The sequence below is a fragment of the Pristiophorus japonicus genome, chromosome 3 (genome assembly GCF_044704955.1).
Source record: "Pristiophorus japonicus isolate sPriJap1 chromosome 3, sPriJap1.hap1, whole genome shotgun sequence".
In the NCBI taxonomy this organism is placed as follows: Eukaryota; Metazoa; Chordata; class Chondrichthyes; family Pristiophoridae; genus Pristiophorus; species Pristiophorus japonicus.
The window spans coordinates 1,090,333-1,113,718 of NC_091979.1; the positions used below are offsets into that span (position 1 = coordinate 1,090,333).

General features: G+C 48.3%; 1 protein-coding gene across 1 annotated transcript in view; it reads right to left on the reverse strand.

Annotated features, from left to right (window-relative positions):
- Positions 1-23,386, reverse strand: part of map3k2 (mitogen-activated protein kinase kinase kinase 2) — a 213,076-nt gene that overhangs the window by 56,149 nt on the left and 133,541 nt on the right. The window contains exons 8-11 of the mRNA XM_070875119.1: positions 18,180-18,310; positions 12,311-12,390; positions 7,567-7,634; positions 2,064-2,156 (exon numbers count right to left, since the gene is read on the reverse strand). Coding sequence (XP_070731220.1) covers positions 2,064-2,156; positions 7,567-7,634; positions 12,311-12,390; positions 18,180-18,310 — 372 coding nt within the window. The remainder of the gene's footprint in view (positions 1-2,063; positions 2,157-7,566; positions 7,635-12,310; positions 12,391-18,179; positions 18,311-23,386) is intronic.

Here is a 23,386-nt window from a genome sequence, read left to right on the forward strand (position 1 = left end):
TGGCTTTAATACTATCCCTGATTTCCCTTGATAGCCACGGTTGAGCCACCTTCCCTTTTTTATTTTTCCGTCAGATATGGATGTATAATTGTTGTAGTTCATACATGCGGTCTCTAAATGTCTGCCATTGCCCATCCACAGTCAACCCCTTAAGTATCATTCGCTAATCTATCCTAGCCAATTCACGCCTCATACCTTCAAAGTTACCCTTCTTTAAGTTCTGGACCATGGTCTCTGAATTAACTGTTTCATTCTCCATCCTAATGCAGAATTCCACCATATTATGGTCACTCTTCCCCAAGGGGTTAAACATACTCCCCAGTATCACACACTGGGGGAATCGAGGGGTTGAACACCCATAATCACACACTGGGAGTCGAGGGATTAAACATCCAGTATCACACACTGGGGGAATCGAGGGTTAAACACCCAGTATCACACACTGGGGAATCGAGGGGTTAAACACCCAGTATCACACACTGGGAATCGAGGCGTTAAACACCGAGTATCACACACTGGGAGTCGAGGGGTTAAACACCCAGTATCACACACTGGGGAATGGAGGGGTTAAACACCCAGTATCACACACTGGAGGAATCGAGGGGTTAAACACCCAGTATCACACACTGGGAATGGAGGGGTTAAACACCCAGTATCACACACTGGGGAATGGAGGGTTAAACACCCAGTATCACACACTGGGAATCGAGGGGTTAAACACCCAGTATCACACACTGGGAATGGAGGGGTTAAACACCCAGTATCACACACTGGGAATGGAGGGGTTAAACACCCAGTATCACACACTGGGAATGGAGAGGTTAAACACCCAGTATCACACACTGGGGAATCGAGGCGTTAAACATCCAGTATCACACACTGGGGAATGGAGGGTTAAACACACAGTATCACACACTGGGAATCGAGGGGTTAAACACCCAGTATCACACACTGGGGAATGGAGGGTTAAACACCCAGTATCACACACTGGGAATGGAGGGGTTAAACACCTAGTATCACACACTGGGAATGGAGGGGTTAAACACCCAGTATCACACACTGGGAATGGAGGGGTTAAACACCCAGTATCACACACTGGGAGTCGAGGGGTTAAACACCCAGTATCACACACTGGGGAATCGAGGGGTTAAACACCCAGTATCACACACTGGGAATCGAGGGGTTAAACACCCAGTATCACACACTGGTAGTCGAGGGGTTAAACACCCAGTATCACACACTGGGAGTCGAGGGGTTAAACACCCAGTATCACACACTGGGAATCGAGGGGTTAAACACCCAGTATCACACACTGGGGAATCGAGGGGTTAAACACCCAGTATCACACACTGGGAGTCGAGGGGTTAAACACCCAGTATCACACACTGGGAGTCGAGGGGTTAAACACCCAGTATCACACACTGGGAATTGAGGGGTTAAACACCCAGTATCACACACTGGGGAATGGAGGGGTTAAACACCCAGTATCACACACTGGGAGTCGAGGGGTTAAACACCCAGTATCTCACACTGGGGAATGGAGGGGTTAAACACCCAGTATCACACACTGGGAGTCGAGGGGTTAAACACCCAGTATCACACACTGGGAGTCGAGGGGTTAAACACCCAGTATCACACACTGGGGAATGGAGGGGTTAAACACCCAGTATCACACACTGGGAATGGAGGGGTTAAACACCCAGTATCACACATTGGGGAATCGAGGGGTTAAACACCCAGTATCACACACTGGGGAATGGAGGGGTTAAACACCCAGTATCACACACTGGGGAATCGAGGGGTTAAACACCCAGTATCACACACTGGGAGTCGAGGGGTTAAACACCCAGTATCACACACTGGGGAATGGAGGGGTTAAACACCCAGTATCACACACTGGGAGTCGAGGGGTTAAACACCCAGTATCACACACTGGGAATCGAGGGGTTAAACACCCAGTATCACACACTGGGGAATCGAGGGGTTAAACACCCAGTATCACACACTGGGGAATGAGGGTTGAACCAGTATTGTTGTCGGGGATGGGCCTGGCTTGTGCTCACCGTCGCTGTAGTCGTGGTGATGGTACGAGATGTGATACCTTCGTGGGTACGTCCCACCCTTCCCAATTTTCTCAAACGCTGGTATATCACAATCTGCAAGAGGGAGAAAAGTTTGATTTTGTGTCATACTGAAGGAAAAGTCTAATGTACATGGAATTTAATGCACCGAAACAGGCCGTTCGGTGATCCACAGTGTTCATGCTCCACACCAGCAACCCCCACCCTCCCCCCAATCCCACTCTCCAACTCGCCTCACAACATTCCCACATTACAACACTGACTGCGCTCCAAAAGTACATCATTGGCTGCAAAGCGCTTTGAGGCGTCCGGTGGTCATGGAAGGCGTGATATAAATCCAGGTCTTTCTTGTTTCTTTCACCCTATCACCATATCCTTCCATTCCTTTTTCCCTCATGTATCTATCTTGCCTTTCTTTAAATACATCGATACTATTCGCCTCAACCACTCCCTGTGCAGAAAGTTCCACATCCTCACCACTCGCTGGGTGAAGAGGTTTCTCCTGGGATCATCCTTGCTCCAGTGCTCCTCTATCCTGTCTGCAACATGGAGACCCAAACTGCACATAACAGTCTATGTTCCTGAATCGTCATCTACAACAAAGCCAGCTAACCACAGACACTGGAGTGACATCATCCATACAAAAGGAAGGAAGGAATGTAGAAAGAAAGGTACAAAGAAAAGAACTTGCATTTATATAGCACCTTTCACCACCTCAAGACGTCCAGAAGAGCTTTATAGCCAATGAAGTACTTTTGGAGTGTAGTCACTGTTGTAATGTGGGAAACGCGGCAGCCAATTTGCGCACAGCAAGCTCCCACACACAACAATCTGATATTGACCGGATAATCTATTTTTTTGTAATATTGATTGAGGGATAAAATTTGTTCAAGTCACCGGGGATAATTCCCCCGCTCTTCTGCAAAATAGTGCCCTGGGATCTTTTACATCCACCTGAGAGAGCAGAGGGGGAATCGGTTTAACGTCGCATCCCAAAGGTGGATAATTCACAGGAAGAGGCCAAATCGGCCCATTGTTCCTGTGCCGGCTCTTTGCAAATGTTCCTTTTCAAGTATTTATCCAATTGGGTGGACCTTCGCTTCTGGTGCCCAACCCCACTTTCTCACCGTCTCCCTTCTCATCCGAGAAACACAGCAAATTGTCTCTTGGCCTCTCTCAGAACGTCTGCTGCAATGAAAACTCTGTTCCCATTTGAGTGAAGCACAGTCTGGCTGCTGGTTTCATAACCTTTTATTTGAGGCCCTGGATCTTTCCATCACAGTCAACAATTTGCACCAATTAATTTTACCAAATTCCTTCCGAATCTTGAAATCTTCAAGATCACCACAAATTCTCCTCTCCAATGGAAACAACCCCAAATCATCTTTGCTGCTGGTCGCTGGAAGAACAACAATATCTTCACTGTAACTGAGTGACCAGAACAGCACACAGTGCTCAGGATAAACAGCAACAAGTACAACCTCGGTACCCTGTCCTCTCCCTCGACAGCTCTGAACCTTACTTGCTGTTTTATGGCACTTGGGTGTCAGCCGTGGATCAGCCTTGCTCACCCCAGTCAGAAGGTCATGGGTTCAAGTCCCACTCCAGAGACTTGAGCACAAAATCCTTGCTTGACACTCAGTGCAGTACTGAGGGAGTGCTGCACCATCGGAGGTGCCGTCTTTCGGATGAGACGTTAAACTGAGGCCCTATCTGCCCTCTCAAGCGGACGTAAAAGATCGCGTGGCACGATTTCAAAGAAGAGCAGGGGAGTACTCCCTGGGGAACTGGCCAACATTTATCTAACTAACATCACTCAAACCAGATTATTGATCACTACACTGTTTATGGGAGCTTGCTGTGCGTAAATTGGCTGCCATGTTTCCTACATTACGACAGTGACTACACTTCACAAATACTTCATTGGCTGTGAAGCACTTTGGGACATTGTGAGGTGGTGCAAGGCGCTGTAGATATACAAGTTCTTTTGTTCTTACGGACTGTGCTCACTGTTTCATAGAGCTATTCCTGACCAGCATCACTCTTCTAATTAACATCCACTGCCTCTTTCACTTCCTTGCCCCATATATTAACCATTTTACATATATCCACGTTGAACTGCAACTGCCGCATACTGGCCCAGTTTCTCAGATTGAAATCCTTCTGAATGTGGCAACAACAACTTATATTTGGTCCTGTGTAATGAGACAGGAATAATAAACGATTTCCGAGTAAAAGATCCTCTCAGAATGAGTGATCACAGTATGGTTGAATTTGTAATACAGATTGAGGGTGAGGAAGTAGTGTCTCAAACGAGCGTACTATGCTTAAACAAAGGGGACTACAGTGGGATGAGGGCAGAGTTGGCTAAAGTAGACTGGAAACACAGACTAAACGGTGGCACAATTGAGGAACAGTGGAGGACTTTTAAGGAGCTCTTTCATAGTGCTCAACAAAAATATATTCCAGTGAAGGCGGTAAGAGAAGGGATAACCAGCCGTGGATAACCAAGGAAATAAAGGAGAGTATCAAATTAAAAACCAACGCGTATAAGGTGGCCAAGGTTAGTGGGAAACTAGAAGATTGGGAAAAGTTTAAACGACAGCAAAGAATGACTAAGAAAGCAATAAAGAAAGGAAAGATAGATTACGAAGGTAAACATGCGCAAAACATAAAAACGGATAGTAAAAGCTTTTACCGATATATAAAACAGAAAAGAGTGACTAAAGTAAATGTTGGTCCCTTAGAAGATGAGAAGGGGGATTTAATAATGGGAAATGTGGAAATGGCTGAGACCTTAAACAATTATTTTGCTTCGGTCTTCACAGTGGAAGACACAAAAACCATGCCAAAAATTGCTGGTCACAGGAATATGGGAAGGGAGGACCTTGAGACAATCACTTTCACTAGGGGGGTAGTGCTGGACAGGCTAATGGGACTCAAGGTAGACAAGCCCCTGGTCCTGATGAAATGCATCCCAGTGTATTAAAAGAGATGGCGGAAGTTATAGCAGATGCTTTCGTTAAAATCTACCAAAATTCTCTGGACTCTGGGAGGTACCAGCGGATTGGAAAGCAGCTAATGTAACGCCTCTGTTGAAAAAAGGGGGCAGACAAAAGGCAGGTAACTATAGGCCGGTTAGTTTAACATCTATAGTGGGGAAAATGCTTGAAACTATCATTAAGGAAGAAATAGCGGGACATCTATTTTTAACCAATAAGGGAATTAAGGGTTACGGGGAGCGGGCGGGTAAGTGGAGCTGAGTCCACGGCCAGATCAGCCATGATCTTATTGAATGGCGGAGCAGGCTCGAGGGGCTGAATGGGCCTACTCCTGTTCCCGTGTAACAGGCTCGAGGGGCTGAATGGCCTCCTCCTGTTCCTGTGTAACAGGCTCGAGGGGCTGAATGGGCCTCATCCTGTTCCTGTGTAACAGGCTCGAGGGGCTGAATGGGCCTCCTCCTGCACTTGTGTAACAGACTCGAGGGGCTGAATGGGCCTCCTCCTGTTCCCTGTGTAACAGGCTCGAGGGGCTGAATGGCCTCCTCCTGTTCCCTGTGTAACAGGCTCGAGGGGCTGAATGGCCTCCTCCTGTTCCTGTGTAACAGGCTCGAGGGGCTGAATGACCTCCTCCTGTTCCTGTGTAACAGGCTCGAGGAGCTGAATGGCCTCCTCCTGTTCCTGTGTAACAGGCTCGAGGGGCTGAATGGCCTCCTCCTGTTCCTGTGTAACAGGCTCGAGGGGCTGAATGGGCCTCATCCTGTTCCTGTGTAACAGACTCGAGGGGCTGAATGGCCTCCTCCTGTTCCTGTGTAACAGGCTCGAGGGGCTGAATGGGCCTCATCCTGTTCCTGTGTAACAGACTCGAGGGGCTGAATGGCCTCCTCCTGCTCCTGTGTAACAGGCTCGAGGGGCTGGATGGGCCTCATCCTGTTCCTGTGTAACAGACTCGAGGGGCTGAATGGCCTCCTCCTGTTCCTGTGTAACAGACTCGAGGGGCTGAATGGCCTCCTCCTGTTCCTGTGTAATAGACTCGAGGGGCTGAATGGCCTCCTCCTGCTCCTGTGTAACAGACTCGAGTGGCCGTGTGGCCTGCTCCTGTGTAACAGACTCGAGTGGCCGTGTGGCCTCCTCCTGTGTAACAGCCTCGAGTGGCCGTGTGGCCTGCTCCTGTTCCTGTGTAACAGACTCGAGTGGCCGTGTGGCCTGCTCCTGTTCCTGTGTAACAGACTCGAGTGGCCGTGTGGCCTGCTCCTGTGTAACAGACTCGAGTGGCCGTGCGGCCTCCTCCTGCTCCTGTGTAACAGACTCGAGTGGCCGTGTGGCCTCCTCCTGCTCCTGTTCCTGTGTAACAGGCTCGAGTGGCCTCCTCCTGCTCCTGTGTAACAGACTCGAGTGGCCGTGTGGCCTCCTCCTGTTCCTGTGTAACAGACTCGAGTGGCCGTGTGGCCTGCTCCTGTGTAACAGACTCGAGTGGCCGTGCGGCCTCCTCCTGCTCCTGTGTAACAGACTCGAGTGGCCGTGTGGCCTGCTCCTGTGTAACAGCCTCGAGTGGCCGTGTGGCCTGCTCCTGTTCCTGTGTAACAGACTCGAGTGGCCGTGTGGCCTCCTCCTGCTCCTGTTTCTGATGTTATTATACAGAGGAAGGAAGCTCAGCTTGTGACCAAATATCACACCAAGATTGCAAACAAACTTGGTCCACCTCAGACAGTTGCTGGGGAGAAATATCAAATCAGTGAAATGCAGTTTGTGGTGTCAACCGAAGACGGTGGGTGGGTTTTCCGGTCCTTTGCGCTCCGGGTTTCGCCATGGAGCGGAGTGAAAGGCGGCAGTGAGGTCTCCAGGGCCCCTCCGCGATCCTCCGGCCGGGTTTAGCGGTGGTGCCGAGCAGCACAGCCTGGAAGAGCTGCGCTGGATGTGCAATGCCCCTGGCTGTGACACTGCCCGACCCTTCTGCCCGGAGTGCGCCCTCAATGACCGCCTGGGAAATCAGAGCGCTCCAAACATCCTGGTGGCGGAGAGGATGGTAATGGACTGCAAAAGTAAGTGCCGGTGTTTATTGTTTGAATTTTTTGTGCGATGTGTGTTGCGGTGGCGTGGGGAATGTTTCAGGAATGTTTTTGTGGGGTTTGTTCGGCCTCCCCCCTCCCCGCCGCAGATTTCCCTTCCTTGTGCCTTGAGGGCTGTACAATGCCTCCCTTAGCGCTGCGCCCCCTGACACAGGGTCCAGATGCCCCAACTTAAATACTATGACACAAACTATTCACGCTAACTACACCGCCCTGCCACCATTATCACCCCAAAACACAAAAGCCTAAAATTGTCATATTTAATTGGAGGAAATTTCTCCTCATCCAGTGCTGGACGTGGGACAAGCAGGCTGGGAGTATCGAGGGTTGGAGAGAGGTATGTCACTGAATGTATCTATCATTCCACAACCTCAATGTGCGCATAACCAAACAGAACAAGGAGGGCTCGAAGCTCACCTGAATAATCCTGATGATTATCTGGATAGCTCTGTGCCCTGGGCATCCGAGACTTAGGATAGCTATCACTGCAAAATAAAGCAAAGTGATTAAAAAGTAGATTTTCTATCAGTCAAATCTTTATACAGTTTTGGCAGGGATGCTAATAAACATTTTGAAACATTCATCCCAAAGAATCATTTAAAACAGAGGTAGAAGGAGCAGCTTAGCACCTGTGGATTAGGTAGGAAGACAAGCCTGGGTTTGTAATCACCCCCACACTCGCATGCCATGTTGGGTTATTCTATTGTCATAGACTCTCACAGCACAGGACGCCGCCATTCGGCCCACCATGTGTGCTGGCTCTTTGACAGAGCTATTCAATCAGTCCCACCCCACCCCTCCCCCACAGCCCTTTCGAAGTATTTATCCGATTCCCTTCTGAAAGTTACTGAATCTGCTCCCACCGACTTTTCAGGCAGCGCGTTCCCGATCACAACAACTCGCTGCATAAAATAAAATTCTCCTCATCTCTCCCTCTGGTTCTTAAGCCAATTGCCTTACATCTGTGTCCTCTGGTTACCGACCCTTCTGCCACTGGAAACTGTTTCTCTTCATTTCACAACCCATGATTTATGTTTAACCAATGTTTAATAGAACATTTCTATTAAATCTTCCCTTAATCTGCTCAAAGGAGAACACCCCCAGCTTCTCCAGTCTCTCCATGTAACTGAAGTCCCACATTCCTTTGTGATTGTTTCTTCCCAAATGTTCTGCATATCACAGCCAAGCCCCATTGTGCCCTCTCACATTCCCCGAAGTCACTGGATCAGGAGCAAAGACGCTGGCTGATCTGTCTCCTGTCTAGTCCAACGGCAATTTGCAACACTCAGTACAGACCCGAAACTCAATCCAGGAACATCACATGGCAGTGTCTGGAGTCTTGAGCACTTAAATCTCAGCTAACTCAGCACTGCACTGGAGTGAGTGCCGCACTGCCGGAGCTGCCGTCTTTCGGATGAGACGTTAAACCGAGGCCCCGTCTGCCCTCTCAAGTGGATGTAAAAGATCCCATGGCACTATTTCGAAGAAGAGCAGGGGAGTTATCCCCGGTGTGCTGGCCAATATTTATCCCTCAACCAACATAACAAAAAAGCCCAGATTATCCAGTCATTATCACATTGCTGTGTGTGGGAGCTTGCTGTGCGCAAGTTGGCTGCTGCGTTTCCTACATTACAACAGTGACCACATTCCAAAAGTACTTCATTGGCTGTAAAGCGCTTTGAGACATCCGGTGGTCGTGAAAGGTGCTATATAAATCCAAGTTTCTTTTTTTCAGTTTCTGATGCTAGCCACCGGGGTGCGCTGTACACCACGTCAGTTCGATGCTTTGCTCCGAGCACATCCAGTGGTTTAAATCCAGGCAGAAATCGTAATGTTTTATTGGTGTGGAACCCCAGCGCATTGCCCCCTCGAGACCATCAAGGGTGAAAAGAGTAAAAGAAGAGATAAATCATAAAATGGAGATACCTTTCCCTTTAGAGAAACCGCAGCTGTGGGCGCAGATCTCCTGCAAGGCAATTCTAGTAACCTCCCAATTATCAACCCATCCCTCATATTGAAGGCTTGCTCAGGCTGGTTCTGCCAAGTCTCCACGTTACTGCTTCCAGCTCCCATCATGCCAGCAGCTCTAAACCGCTGTGCCCGCTGTGCCCAGCACAGGCAGGGGATCGGATCACCAAACATTAAATGGGTGGCATTCCCGACTGATGTGTCAGCATGGTTCAGTGGGCAGCACTCTCGCCTCAGTCAGAAGGTCGTGGGTTCGAGCCCCGCTCCAGAGACTTGTGCACAAAAGTTCAGGCCAACACTCTCAGTGCATTGCTGAGGGAGCGCTGCACTGTCGGAGGTGCCGTTAAACCGAGCCCTCGTCTGCCCCCTCGGGTGGATGCAAAAGATGCCTTGGTACTACTTTGAAGAGCAGGGGAGTTCTCCCCGGTGTCCTGGGCCAATATTTATCCCGCAGCCAACATCACTAAAAACAGATGATCGGGTCATTATCACATTGCTTCATGTGGGAGCTTGCTGTGTGCAAATTAGCTGCTGCGTTTCCCACATTACAGCAGTGACTACACTTTAAAAGTACTTCATTGGCTGTAATGCGCTTTCAGATGTCCTAAGGTGAAACATAGAAACATAGAAATTTACAGCGCAGAAGGAGGCCATTTCGGCCCATCGTGTCCACGCCGGCCGACAAAGAGCCGCACGGCCCTCGGTCAGCAGCCCTAAAGGTTACATATAAACCTATGAACAATGACGGAAAGGCAACGAGCACCCAGCCCAACCAGTCCGCCTCACACCACTGTGACACCCCTTATACTGAAAACATACTGGTCAAAGGTGCTATAGAAATGCAAGTTTTTCTTTTTGTGTTGATATTACAGGTACTTTAAAAAGACATCTCATTCCTGAGCGTATAAAATATCAGGTGTTCTACTCTGCCTCGTCCTCCACTGCTCGTCTAACAGGGCCTGGTTCCTCCAACTGGGAAGTTGCTCCAAAATCTATTCATCTTTTTGCTAGTGGACATTTAAAGTTGCATCAAATATAATGTCGAGTTGCATCTCCTGATCAGAATGACATCAACACCATTACAACAAAGCGCATTTACTCAGCACCTTTATTGTAGTAAAACATCGCAAGATGCTTCACAGCAGCATAGTCAGACAGAAATGGGCACCGCGTCACATATGGAGATATTAGGCAAGTGACCAAAGCTTGGTCAGGTAGGTTTTAAGGAGCGTCTGAAAGGAATGGATGGCGGAGAGGTTTAGGGAGGGAATTCCAGAGCTTAGACCCTCGGCAGCTGAAGGCACGGCCGCCAATGGTGGAGCCATGAATAGCGAGGATATGAAAGCGAAAGAGGTCAGAATTGGAGGGATGCAGACATAGAAAATAGGTGCAGGAGTAGGCAATTTAGCCCTTTGAGCCTGCACCACCATTCAATAAGATCATGGCTGATCATTCACCTAAGTACCCCTTTCCTGCTTTCTCTCCAAACCCCTTGATCCCTTTAGCTGTAAGGGCCATATCTAACTCCCTCTTGAATATATCCAATGAACTGGCATCAACAACTCTCTGAAGTAGGGAATTCCACAAGTTAACAACTCTCTGAGTGAAGAAGTTTCTCCTCATCTCGCTGCTATTTCATCCTTAATAATTGATTCCAACATTTTCCCCACTACTGATATCAGGCTAACCGGTCTATAATTACCTGTTTTCTCTCTCCCTCCCTTTTTAAAAAGTGGTGTTACATTAGCTACCCTCCAGTCCATAGGAACTGATCCAGTCGATAAGGCTGTTGGAAAATGATCACCAATGCATCCACTATTTCTAGGGCCACTTCCTTAAGTACTCTGAGATGCAGACTATCAGGCCCCAGGGATTTATCGGCCTTCAATCTCATCAATTTCCCGAACACAATTTCCCGCCTAATAAGGATAACCTTCAGTTCCTCCTTCTCACTAGACCCTCAGTCCCCTAGTACTTCCGGAAGGTTATTTCTGTCTTCCTCAGAGGGTTGTGGGGCTGGAGGTTACAGAGATAGGAAGGGGCGAGGTATGGAGGCATTTGAAAACAAGAAGGAGAATTTTGAAATTGAGGTGCTGCCAATGTAGGTCAGCAAGAACAGAAGTACATAAGAATTCAGAGCAGGAGTAGGGCATTTGGCCCTTGAGCCTGCTCCGCCATTCAATAAGATCTTCTACCTCAACTCCACTTTCCTGCAGTTTCCCCATATCCAAATATCCAAGTATATTACCCCCAATTCCATGAGCCCTAATTTTGTTTAATAACCTCTTGTGTGACACCTTACAGAATTACTTCTGAAAATCCAAATACACCACATCCACTGGTTCCCCCTTATCCTGCTAGTTACAACCTCAAAAGACTCGTAACAGATTTGTCAAACATGATTTCCCTTTCATAAATCCGTGTTGACTCTGCCCAATCCTATTACTATTTTCGAAGTGCCCTGTTACCACGTCCTTAATGATAAATTCTAGCATTTCCCCTGCCGCTGATGTCAGGCTAACTAATCTGTAGTTCCCCCTTTCCTCTCTCCCTTCTTTCTTAAATAGCGGGGTTACAATCTGCGGCTATTGTTCTGGAATCTATGAAAATTTGGAAAGAAAAAAAACTTGTATTTATATAGCACCTTTCATGACCACCGGACGTCTCAAAGCGCTTTACAGCCAATGAAGTACTGTTGGAGTGTAGTCACTGTTGTAATGTGGGAAATGCGGCAGCCAATTTACGCACAGCAAGCTCCCACACACATCAATGTGATAATGATCAGATAATCTGTTTTTGTTATGTTGATTGAGGGATAAATATTGGCCCCAGGACACCGGGGATAACTCCCCTGCTCTTCTTCGAAATAGTGCCTTGGGATCTTTTGCGTCCACCTGAGAGAGCAGAGGGGGCCTCGGTTTAATGTCTCATCCGAAAGATGGCACTTCTGACAGTGCGGCACTCCCTCAGCACTGCACTGGAGTGTCAGCCTAGATTTTTATGCTAAAGTCCCTGGAGTGGGACTTGAACCCACAACCTCCTGACTCAGAGGGGAGAGTACTGCCCACCGAGCCATGTTTGAGACAGGAAGATGACAACCAATGCATCCACTATCTCTATAGCCATCTCTTTCAAATAAGCTGGGGTGGTGGGTGAGCGGGACTTGGTACGAGTTAGGATGGGAGATGGTTACCTGTCTAAGGGACTGTCGAGAGAGGGACAGCTCCCTGAGGCTGAGTTCTCAGGGCTGCTCATCGATAGGGGGTCCAGCATCTGCCAACAAAACAGTCATGAGTCAAATGAGAAATCTTGGCTTCAACGCATACAACCGACGCGAGAAAACTAGAGAGACGAGGAAGTTAATGTGGGGCAGGAGAGAAATTCAGCAACTCCCTGATGTGGGACGTCAATGCTCCAGTACAGAATGGTTCCTTCGGCAACAGTGGCTTCCTACCACCTAGAAGGACAAGGGCAGCAGGTACATGGGAACACCACCACCTCCATGTTCCCCTCCCAGTCACACACCATCCTGACTTGGAAATATATCGGCCGTTCCTTCATCGTCGCTGGGTCACAATCCTGGAACTCCCTCCCTAACAGCTCTGTGGGAGCACCTTCACCACACGGACTGCAGCGGTTCAAGAAGGCGGCTCACCACCACCTTCCCAGGGGGCAATTAGGGATGGGCAATAAAGGCTGGGCTTTTCCAGCGACGCCCACATCCCGTGAACGAATAAATAAAAAGGTTTATTTCTGAAAGGAATCCAGATTAAATCGCAGGAAATCACTTGCCAAAGTTGAAATGTAAAGAGGCTGGTTCTGATGTGCAAATAGAATTGGGTCACAGGAATAGATCTGTGGTAGTCAGGAGAACATAAGTGGCTCAAAATTTGTTTGGATAGCATCTCTGCGAGGGGTGCTCCAGGGTTTGCGGCAGCGAGCGACAACATCAGTGCGCAGTTACCGGCGGCGCTGTGGAGTGATGCCCGGGAATGCCGCGGCGGTGTGCAATGCCCTCGGTCATGCCACATGAAGTAAACTTTGGTTTGCTCGCCAGCCTTAGTGACCCGCGGAGTCCCCGCCAGAGAAAGCTGGCATGCAGAGCTGTCCCGGGGCACGAAGGGAAGGCATGTGGTAAGCGAGATTGATGTTTGAAAACATTTTTGTTGCAATTTAACTTTATTTCTTTAGCGCAGCATCTTCAGTTTTGCACGCAGCCTAGCGCCCCAAGAGATGTGTGGGACGCTTCCCTTAACGCTCCACTCCACTCTCAAGGCGCTGAAACGGAATTTTGCTGGGCTGGCGCTAAAAATCTTCCAACGCTAAATTTAGTGCTCGGGGCTATTAGCACCTTACTAGCCCTCCAGCTGAATTTCTAGCCCAGCCAAAGGTCACCTCTTCCGGTGGCTCCGTACAGCTATACAGATCACGGTTTAGCCTCCGTCCTGCACCCAATTGTCCAAGCTCGGCCGGGGAGTCAGCACAAAAGTTACAGTTGACCTCTTGGTTGGCGACAGGAAAAATCGATCCCAGCAACCCTTGCTGGGAGCACGTGTGTGTCCGCGTGGATACTGATTGAGGAGACGGTCAGGCTTAGCGGTGATTCTTCCATGGGCGAACAGCTGGCCAATACTCACTGTCTAGGTTCACGCAAAACTATGGGAACTTGACGCGGTACCAGCGAGCAAATAGTATCTGTCGAACTGTACCTCCGCAAGGCAGTAAACAGTATCTTAGCCTTTATTGACAATGATACGTCCTTACGACACAGTATAAATGCACACGAGGCCCATGCTCGAGAGAAGATCAGTCTGTGACCTGTCCTTTATTCCTTAGCACTCAAGTGATGAAGGTGGGTGGAGCTTCCCCTTTTGTCTCCCACCTAGTGGTCAGTGTTCTCACGGTGTACAACTTAGGTCAGATTATACATGGGTTACAATGCTGGTTGAATACATGACATCACCTCCCCCCCCAAAGTCTTATTGGGATCACAGGTTGAGTCTCTCTGGTGGTTTACGCTCCCTTGTAGAGCGCCTGAGTTGGGGCTCCGGTTGTTGGGCGCTGGCCTGAGTGTCTGCTGTTTGCGGTGCCTCAGGCCTGTCCGGACTGCCCACAGAGACTGGGCTCTCCTCCCTTTGGTTCCGGTGTTCGGTCACCTGTGGTGGAGTGAACTCTACATCGTGTTCTTCCTCTGCTTCTTCTATGGGGTTGCTGAACCTCCTTTTTGTTTGATCCACATGTTTGCGGCAGATTTGTCCATTGGTAAGTTTAACCACCAGAATCCTATTTCCCTCTTTGGCAATCACAGTGCCTGCGAGCCATTTGGGCCCTGCAGCGTAGTTGAGGACAAAAACAGGATCATTTACATCAATACATCCCGCCCTCGCATTCCTGTCATGGTAGTCATATTGTGACTGGCGCCTGCTCTCGACAATTTCTTTCATGGTGGGGTGTATAAGGGATACTCGGGTTTTGAGCGTCCTTTTCATTAGTAGCTCTGCGGGTGGAACCCCTGTGAGCGAGTGTGGTCGGGATCTATAGGCCAACAGGAGGCGTGATAAGCAGCATTATAGGGAACCCCCTTAGAATCTGAGCATCCCCTGTTTGATTATCTGCACTGCTCTTTCTGCCTGGCCGTTTGAGGCCGGCTTGAACGGTGCCGTTCTAACATGGTTAATTCCATTGCCTGCCATGAAGTCCTGGAATTCAGTGCTTGTGAAGCACGGGCCATTGTCGCTGACCAAGATGTCCGGTAGACCGTGGGCGGCGAACATTGCCCGTAGACTTTCTACCGTGGCAGAGGATGTGCTTGAATTTAAAATGTCACACTCAATCCATTTGGAGTAGGCGTCTACTACAACCAAAAACATTTTCCCCATGAAAGGACCTGCGTAGTCCACATGGATGCGTGACCAAGGCTTGGCGGGCCATGGCCAGGGGCTAAGGGGGGCTTCCCTGGGCGCATGGCCCAGCTGGGCACACGTGTTGCACCTGCGAACACAAAGTTCCAGATCTGCGTCTATCCCTGGCCACCAAACGTGTGACCTGGCAATTGCCTTCATCGTGACAATGCGCGGGTGCCCATTGTGGAGTTCTCTGATGAACACCTCTCTGCCCATCTGGGGCATGACTACGCGGTTTCCCCACAGTAGGCAATCGGCCTGAATCGAGAGTTCATCCTTGCGCCTGTGAAATGGTTTAAATTTCTCAGGGCATGCCCTGTACGTGGCTGCCCAGTCCCCATTCAGGACACATTTCTTGACTAGAGATAATAGCGGGTCTCTATTTGTCCAGACATTAATCTGACGGGCTGTCACGGGTGAGCCTTCGCTTCCGAAAGCTTCAACAGCCATGACCATCCCCCATGAAAGTGCCAATGCCGGGTTGAAATAATGAGTCAAATTTGTCCAGGACCTGTGAGCATGATACTCGCTCCACAGAGGAAATTGCATTGACATCGCCCCATTTCCAGTTCATGACAGCAAGCCAACTCCTCCCCAGTAGTGCGGGACCGTCCCCTGGGACAATCCAGAGTGGCAACCTGTTCTCCGAATCTTTGTCGGTCACGACTACCGTGACGCTGCCTAGCACCGGAATGATCTGCTTTGTGTAAGTCCGTAGCTGTGCGTCAATCGGCGATAATTTTGGCCTCCTGGCCTTGGATGCCCACAACTTTTCGAACTGTTTGATACCCATCAGGGACTGGCTGGCCCCCGTGTCTAACTCAATTGATACTGGGATGCCATTGAGGAGCACTTTCATCATTATCGGTGGCGTCCTGGTGTATGAACTGTATACGTGCTCCACATGAACTCACTGAACTTCAGCTTCCAGCGAGTTCCCCCAGTGTCCATTTCTGCAATTTCTGCAGGTATTTTGCTCATCTCTGCAAACTCCGGCTGAATGTATGCCTTCACGCCTCCAGCATGAGTTGCGGTTTGAAACAAAAGGTCCCTTACCAGTCGATCGTCCCTGACTGCCCCTGTTATTGTCTTTGAGTGCACCATTAACAGGTGTTGATGGCCCCATTACTGGCCGCATTGTCCCTTGCAATGGCGTGAATCGCTGTTCAGCTTGCCATTGTCTCTGTCGAACTCCCCCTCTGGGTTCGACTACATGTTGGGGCATGCCTGACTGCCCTTGTCTGCCTGGAGAACTGTGTGCTGCTTTAACAATGTTGAATCTCTGTCCCAACCATTCCTTAACACAGTACCTCTCGTCTGTTCTGCTAGTGGCCATGCTTGCGTGGATTAAATCCCAGTTTCTTGTCGCCATTGATACGTCCTTACTACACAGTATAAATGCACACGAGGCCCATGCTTGAGAGGTCAGTCTGTGACCTGTCCTTTATTCCTTAGTACTCAAGTGATGAAGGTGGGTGGAGCTTCCCCTTTTATACCTGAAGGTCCAGGTTAGGAGTGTCTCCCACCTAGTGGTCAGTGTTCTCACGGTGTACAACTTAAGTCAGATTATACATGGGTTACAATGCTGGTTTAATACATGACAGACAAGGTGGATGCAGAGAGGATGTTTCCATTGATGGGGAGACTAGAACTAGAGGGCATAATCTGAGAATAATGGGCCGCCCCATTTAAAACTGAGATGAGGAGAAATTTCTTCTCTCTGAGGGTTGTAAATCTGTGGAATTTGCTGCCTCACAGAGCTGTGGAAGTTGGGACACTGAATAAATTTAAGACAGAGATAGACAGTTTCTTAAACGATAAGGGGTTATGTGGTTATGGGGAGCGGGCGGGGAAGGGAAGCTGAGTCCATGATCGGATCAGCCATGATTTTATTGAATGGCGGAGCAGGCTCGAGGGGCCTTATGGCCGACTCCTGCTCCTATTTCTTATGTTCTTATTACAAAGGATAGAGCATAGGAGTAAAGAAGTCCTACTGCAATTATAAAGGGCTTGGTGAGACCACACCTGGAGTATTGTGTACAGTGTCGGTCTCTTTACCTAAGGAAGGATATACTTGTCACAGAGGGAGTGTAGCGACGGTTCACCAGACGGATTCCTGGGATGGGGGGATTGTCCTATGAGGAGAGATTGAGTAGACTAGGCCTGTATTACCGAAAGTTTAGAAGGCTGAGAGGTGATCTCATTAAAACGAATAGAATTCTTACAGGGCTTGACAGGGTAGATGCAGGGAGGATGTTTCCCCGGGGCTGGGGAGTCTAGAACCAGGGGTCACAGTCTCAGGATAAGGACTGAGATGAGAATTTTTTTCACTCAGAGGGTGGTGAATCTTTGGAATTCTCTGCCCCAGAGGGCTGTGGAGGCTCAGTCGTTGAGTATATTCAAGGAGAGATTGATATATTTTTGGATATGAAGTGAATCAAGGGATATGGGGACAGTGAAGGAAAGTGGAGTTGAGGTCGAAGATCAGCCATGATCTCATTGAATGGGGGAACAGGCTCGAGGGGCCGAATGGCCGACTCCTAATCCTAATTCTGGTGTTCTTATGACAGTGCCTTCAGGAAGAAGGGGTGAACTGGAGAATACTGGCAGGAGAAAAAGCAAGATGTTCATTTAAATAATGAAGTGAATCAGTAAAGAAGATGTCGACAGGTATTCTATGGAAAACTCCACGTCCAGACCCAAAACTCAAGCTAAAACACAGATTAAGGAACAACTTCATAAAAATATAAGAAATAGGAGCAGGAGTAGGCCATTTGGCCCCTCGAGCCTGCTCCAGCATTCAATAAGATCATTGCTGATCTGATCTTGGCCTCAACTCCACTTTCCTGCTGTAATGTATTTGCTTCATGGGTTCTTTGTTTAATAATTCATAGCAACACGTTGCTATTGAGAACTAGTTGGTTTATTAGCAAAGGTTTAACAATCGCACGACACATTACCAGTTCATCCACCAGGCTCACAACCACCTGGCCCATCGTGGATCCCCCGAACCCAACTGGCTGGGGTTTTATTGAGTCTTGTGAACATCACGTGACTGGCTAAGCCACTCCCACCTCAACAGCTCTACCAAGCTGTGAGCATACGTGCAGGTGCATACATTACACTGCCTGTTCCCCAAAGAAAGGTCGAGGTCCTTACTTGGTCCATGCTCTCGGGAATGAATTCACCTTCACTGTTGATGCTGGTGTAGGAGCCGTTTCTTGCTACCTGTTGCTGCCCGTCTGGAATGTACCCAGGCGGCGGAGAGCTCCGATCAGACGACTGGGAAGCTGAACACAGGCCACAAGATTCAGAGTTAACATGGGTTCAGCAAAACAAGCCAAATCTACAAAACTGAGCATTAACCTTACAATTCCCGGTGATGGGTCGCAAGTTAAACATGTGAAGCAGCAAAGACAGTGACGAAGGAAAGATTTATCCCAAAGTGAGGCGAGGAATCAGAAAAACGTGGAGCTTGGTGGAGAGGGGGGGCGGGACAAGTCATTTCTGAAAGACTTGTTATGAGAGCAGGAACTCCATTCATTGCCTTCCTTTCCCCAGAAAACGATGGGAATTCCTACCTGTATGTGGAGGATGATCCGTGAATGAGGAAGAATGAGGAGTTTACCAGGATGTTGCCAGGACTTTAGAATTTTAGCTATGAGGAAAGATTGGATAGGCTGGGGTTTGTTTTCTTTGGAACAGAGGAGGCTGAGGGGAGATTTAATTGAGGTGTATAAAATGATAAGGGGTCATGATACATAAGGGGTTAACTGTGGATGGGCAATGGCAGACATTTAGAGACCGCATGGATGAACTACAACAATTGTACATCCCTGTCTGGCGTAAAAATAAAAAAGGGAAGGTGGCTCAACCGTGGCTATCAAGGGAAATCAGGGCTAGTATTAAAGCCAAGGAAGTGGCATACAAATTGGCCAGAAATAGCAGCGAACCCGGGGACTGGGAGAAATTTAGAACTCAGCAGAGGAGGACAAAGGGTTTGATTAGGGCAGGGAAAATAGAGTACGAGAGGAAGCTTGCAGGGAACATTAAGACGGACTGCAAAAGCTTCTATAGATATGTAAAGAGAAAAACGTTAGTAAAGACAAATGTAGGTCCCCTGCAGTCAGAATCAGGGGAAGTCATAACGGGGAACAAAGAAATGGCGGACCAATTGAACAAGTACTTTGGTTCGGTATTCACTAAGGAAGACACAAACAATCTTCCGGATATAAAAGGGTTCAGAGGGTCTAGTAAGAAGGAGGAACTGAGGGAAATCCTTATTAGTCGGGAAATTGTGTTGGGGAAATTGATGGGATTGAAGGCCGATAAATCCCCAGAGCCTGATGGACTGCATCTCAGAGTACTTAAGGAGGTAGCCTTGGAAATATCGGATGCATTGACAGTCATTTTCCAACATTCCATAGACTCTGGATCAGTTCCTATGGAGTGGAGGGTAGCCAATGTAACCCCACTTTTTAAAAAAGGAGGGAGAGAGAAAACAGGGAATTATAGACCGGTCAGCCTGACATCGGTAGTGGGTAAAATGATGGAATCAATTTTTAAGGATGTCATAGCAATGCATTTGGAAAGAGGTGACATGACAGGTCCAAGTCAGCATGGATTTGTGAAAGGAAAATCATGCTTGACAAATCTGGAATTTTTTGAGGATGTTTCCAGTAGAGTGGACAAGGGAGAACCAGTTGATGTGGTGTATTTGGACTTTCAGAAGGCTTTCGACAAGGTCCCACACAAGAGATTACTGTGCAAAGTTAAAGCACATGGGATTGGGGGTAGTGTGTTGACGTGGATTGAGAACTGGTTGGCAGGCAGGAAGCAAAGAGTAGGAGTAAATGGGTACTTTTCAGAATGGCAGGCAGTGACTAGTGGGGTACCGCAAGGTTCTGTGCTGGGGCCCCAGCTGTTTACATTGTACATTAATGATTTGGACGAGGGGATTAAATGTAGTATCTCCAAATTTGCGGATGGCACTAAGTTGGGTGGCAGTGTGAGCTGCGAGGAGGATGCTATGAGGCTGCAGAGTGATTTGGATAGGTTAGGTGAGTGGGCAAATGCATGGCAGATGAAGTATAATGTGGATAAATGTGAGGTTATCCACTTTGGTGGTAAAAACAGAGAGACAGACTATTATCTGAATGGTGACAGATTAGGAAAAGGGGAGGTGCAACGAGACCTGGGTGTCATGGTACATCAGTCATTGAAGGTTGGCATGCAGGTACAGCAGGCGGTTAAAGAAAGCAAATGGCATGTTGGCCTTCATAGCGAGGGGATTTGAGTACAGGGGCAGGGAGGTGTTACTACAGTTGTACAGGGCCTTGGTGAGGCCACACCTGGAGTATTGTGTACAGTTTTGGTCTCCTAACTTGAGGAAGGACATTCTTGTTATTGAGGGAGTGCAGCGAAGGTTCACCAGACTGATTCCCGGGATGGCGGGACTGACATATCAAGAAAGACTGGATCAACTGGGCTTGAATTCACTGGAGTTCAGAAGAATAAGAGGGGATCTCATAGAAATTCTGATGGGTTTAGACAGGTTAGATGCAGGAAGAATGTTCCCAATGTTGGGAAGTCCAGAACCAGGGGTCACAGTCTAAGGATAAGGAGTAAGCCATTTAGGACCGAAATGAGGAGAAACTTCTTCACCCAGAGAGTGGTGAACCTGTGGAATTCTCTCCCACAGAAAGTTGTTGAGGCCAATTCACTAAATATATTCAAAAAGGAGTTAGATGTCGTCCTTACTACTAGGGGGGGTCAAGGGGTATGGCGAGAAAGCAGGAATGGGGTACTGAAGTTGCATGTTCAGCCATGAACTCATTGAATGGCGGTGCAGGATCGAAGGGCCAAATAGCCTACTCCTGCACCTATTTTCTATTTCTATGTTATGAGAGAGTGGATAGGAAGGACCTATTTCCTTTAGCAGAGAGGTCAACAACCAGGGGGCATAGATTTAAAGCAATTGGTAGAAGGATTAGAGCGGAGTTGAGGGAACTTTATTCACCCAGAGGGTGGTGGGGGTCTGGAGCTCACTGCCTGAAAGGGTGGTAGATGCAGGAACCCTCATCGCATTTAAAAAGTACTTGGATGTACGATGGACCACGAGCTGGAAAGGGGAATTAGGCTGGATAGCTCTTTGTTGGCCTGCACCGACACGGTGGGCTGAATGGCCTCCTTCTGTGCAGTAAATTTCTATGATTCTATATCTTTGAAATTAGCCCATAGCCCATCCATGAGAGTTGTGTTTGGGTTTGTGTTTGGGATAGAGTCCACCAAATGTTAACACATCAAGATCCCAGAAAAACACCCTATTCACGGAGAGATCGCTGCTCAGATGATGATGATGATCTAACAGAAAACGTTCAGTCTGGACCATGTTTTTGATTCTGGGTGAGACACATATCAAGGTCCAGGGTGTGAGGGGGATCGGGTGTGACAGCCCGTCTTTCTCAGAAGTAGAATTTATTTTAAAGCGGAAGGCGGGATAGGGAAAGAGGAGCAGGGTAGTATAAATCTGAAACTCTTGGGTAAGGGTATCAAGGGACATGGAACCAAGGCGGGTAAATGGAGTTCAGGAACATCATCCGCCATGATCTAAGTGAATAGCGGAGCTGCTTCGAGAAGTTCCTAATGTCTGCACTCTTCTAATTCTTCCCTCCCGAGCATCCTTGATTATAATCCCTCCACCAGCGGTGGCTGTGCCTCTGTTGCCTGGGCCCCAAGCTCTGGAACTCCCTCCCTAAACCTCTCTGCTGTCCTCCTCTCTTTCCTCCTTCAAGATGCTCCTTAAAACCTACCTCTGTCACCTGCACTAATCTCTACTTATGTGGCTCGGTGTCAAATTTTTTATCTCATAATTCTCCTATGAAGCACCTTGGCGCTATATAAATACACGTTGTTGTTGTTGTAATGTTCCGATATTCCTAGATGCGAGGCTTGGAAGGAAAGCACAAGAAAGGAAGTGAGGAGAAAGACAGAGAGGGCCATTAGTTTCTCCTCCATTTTAAGAACATAAGAAATAGGAGCAGGAGTCCCGGGATGGCGGGACTGACCTATCAAGAAAGATTGGATCAACTGGGCTTGTATTCACTGGAGTTCAGAAGAATGAGAGGGGACCTCATAGAAACGTTTAAAATTCTGACGGGTTTAGACAGGTTAGATGCAGAAAGAATGTTCCCAATGTTGGGGAAGTCCAGAACCAGGGGTCACAGTCTGAGGATAAGGGGTAAGCCATTTAGGACCGAGATGAGGAGAAACTTCTTCACCCAGAGAGTGGTGAACCTGTGGAATTCTCTACCACAGAAAGTAGTTGAGGCCAATTCACTAAATATATTCAAAAGGGAGTTAGATGAAGTCCTTACTACTCGGGGGATCAAGGGTTATGGCGACAAAGCAGGAAGGGGGTACTGAAGTTTCATGTTCAGCCATGAACTCATTGAATGGCGGTGCAGGCTAGAAGGGCTGAATGGCCTGCTCCTGCACCTATTTTCTATGTTTCTATGTTTCTATGAGTCGGCCATTTGGCCCCTCGAGCCTGCTCCGCCATTCAATAAGATCATGGCTGATCCTATCATGGACTCAGCTCCACTTCCCTGCCCACTCCCATAACTCTTCACTCCTTTATTGTCCAAAAATCTGTCTATCTCTACCTTAAATATATTCAATGACCCAGCCTCCACAGCTCTCTGGGGCAGAGAATTCCACAGATTCATGATCCTCAGAGAGAAGAAATTCTTCCTCATTTCCGTTTGAAATGGGCGGCCCCTTATTCTGAAACTATGCCCCCTAGTTCTAGATTCCCCCGCGAGGGAAATCATCCTCTCTGCATCTACCTTGTCAAGCCCCCTCAGAATCTTGTACGTTTCAATAAGATCACCTTTCATTATTCTAAACTCCAATGAGTATTGGCCCAACCAATTTTCTGCCATTATTTCTGCTCTCCTACAGACAGGAGCTCCTGCTGGGGCACAGGTCCACCATCTGGAACCTGACCCATGTGCTCACCCTTCTTAGCTGAACCTGGACAGTGAGTGTCTTTCTACACTTCCTCCAAGCAGTCTTGGTTGCCAAGCTCAGACACACACAATGAACAGAAATCAATGGGACAATGCTCAGGATAAGCAGCAGAGGGGGCACTGACTGATGGTCCTTCTCCATAGCCTGAGACAGTGACATCAGCTGTCGCGCTCCCACTGCTACCCGACAGAGACATGCAAACAGCTTGGAATCCGATACCTCCTGTTCTGCACGATTCGTGACACAACAACAAAAACAACAAATTTATACAGCGCCTTTATCGTAGTGCTTCGATGCTGGCCCGGTCGAGGACATAGAAACATAGAAAATAGGTG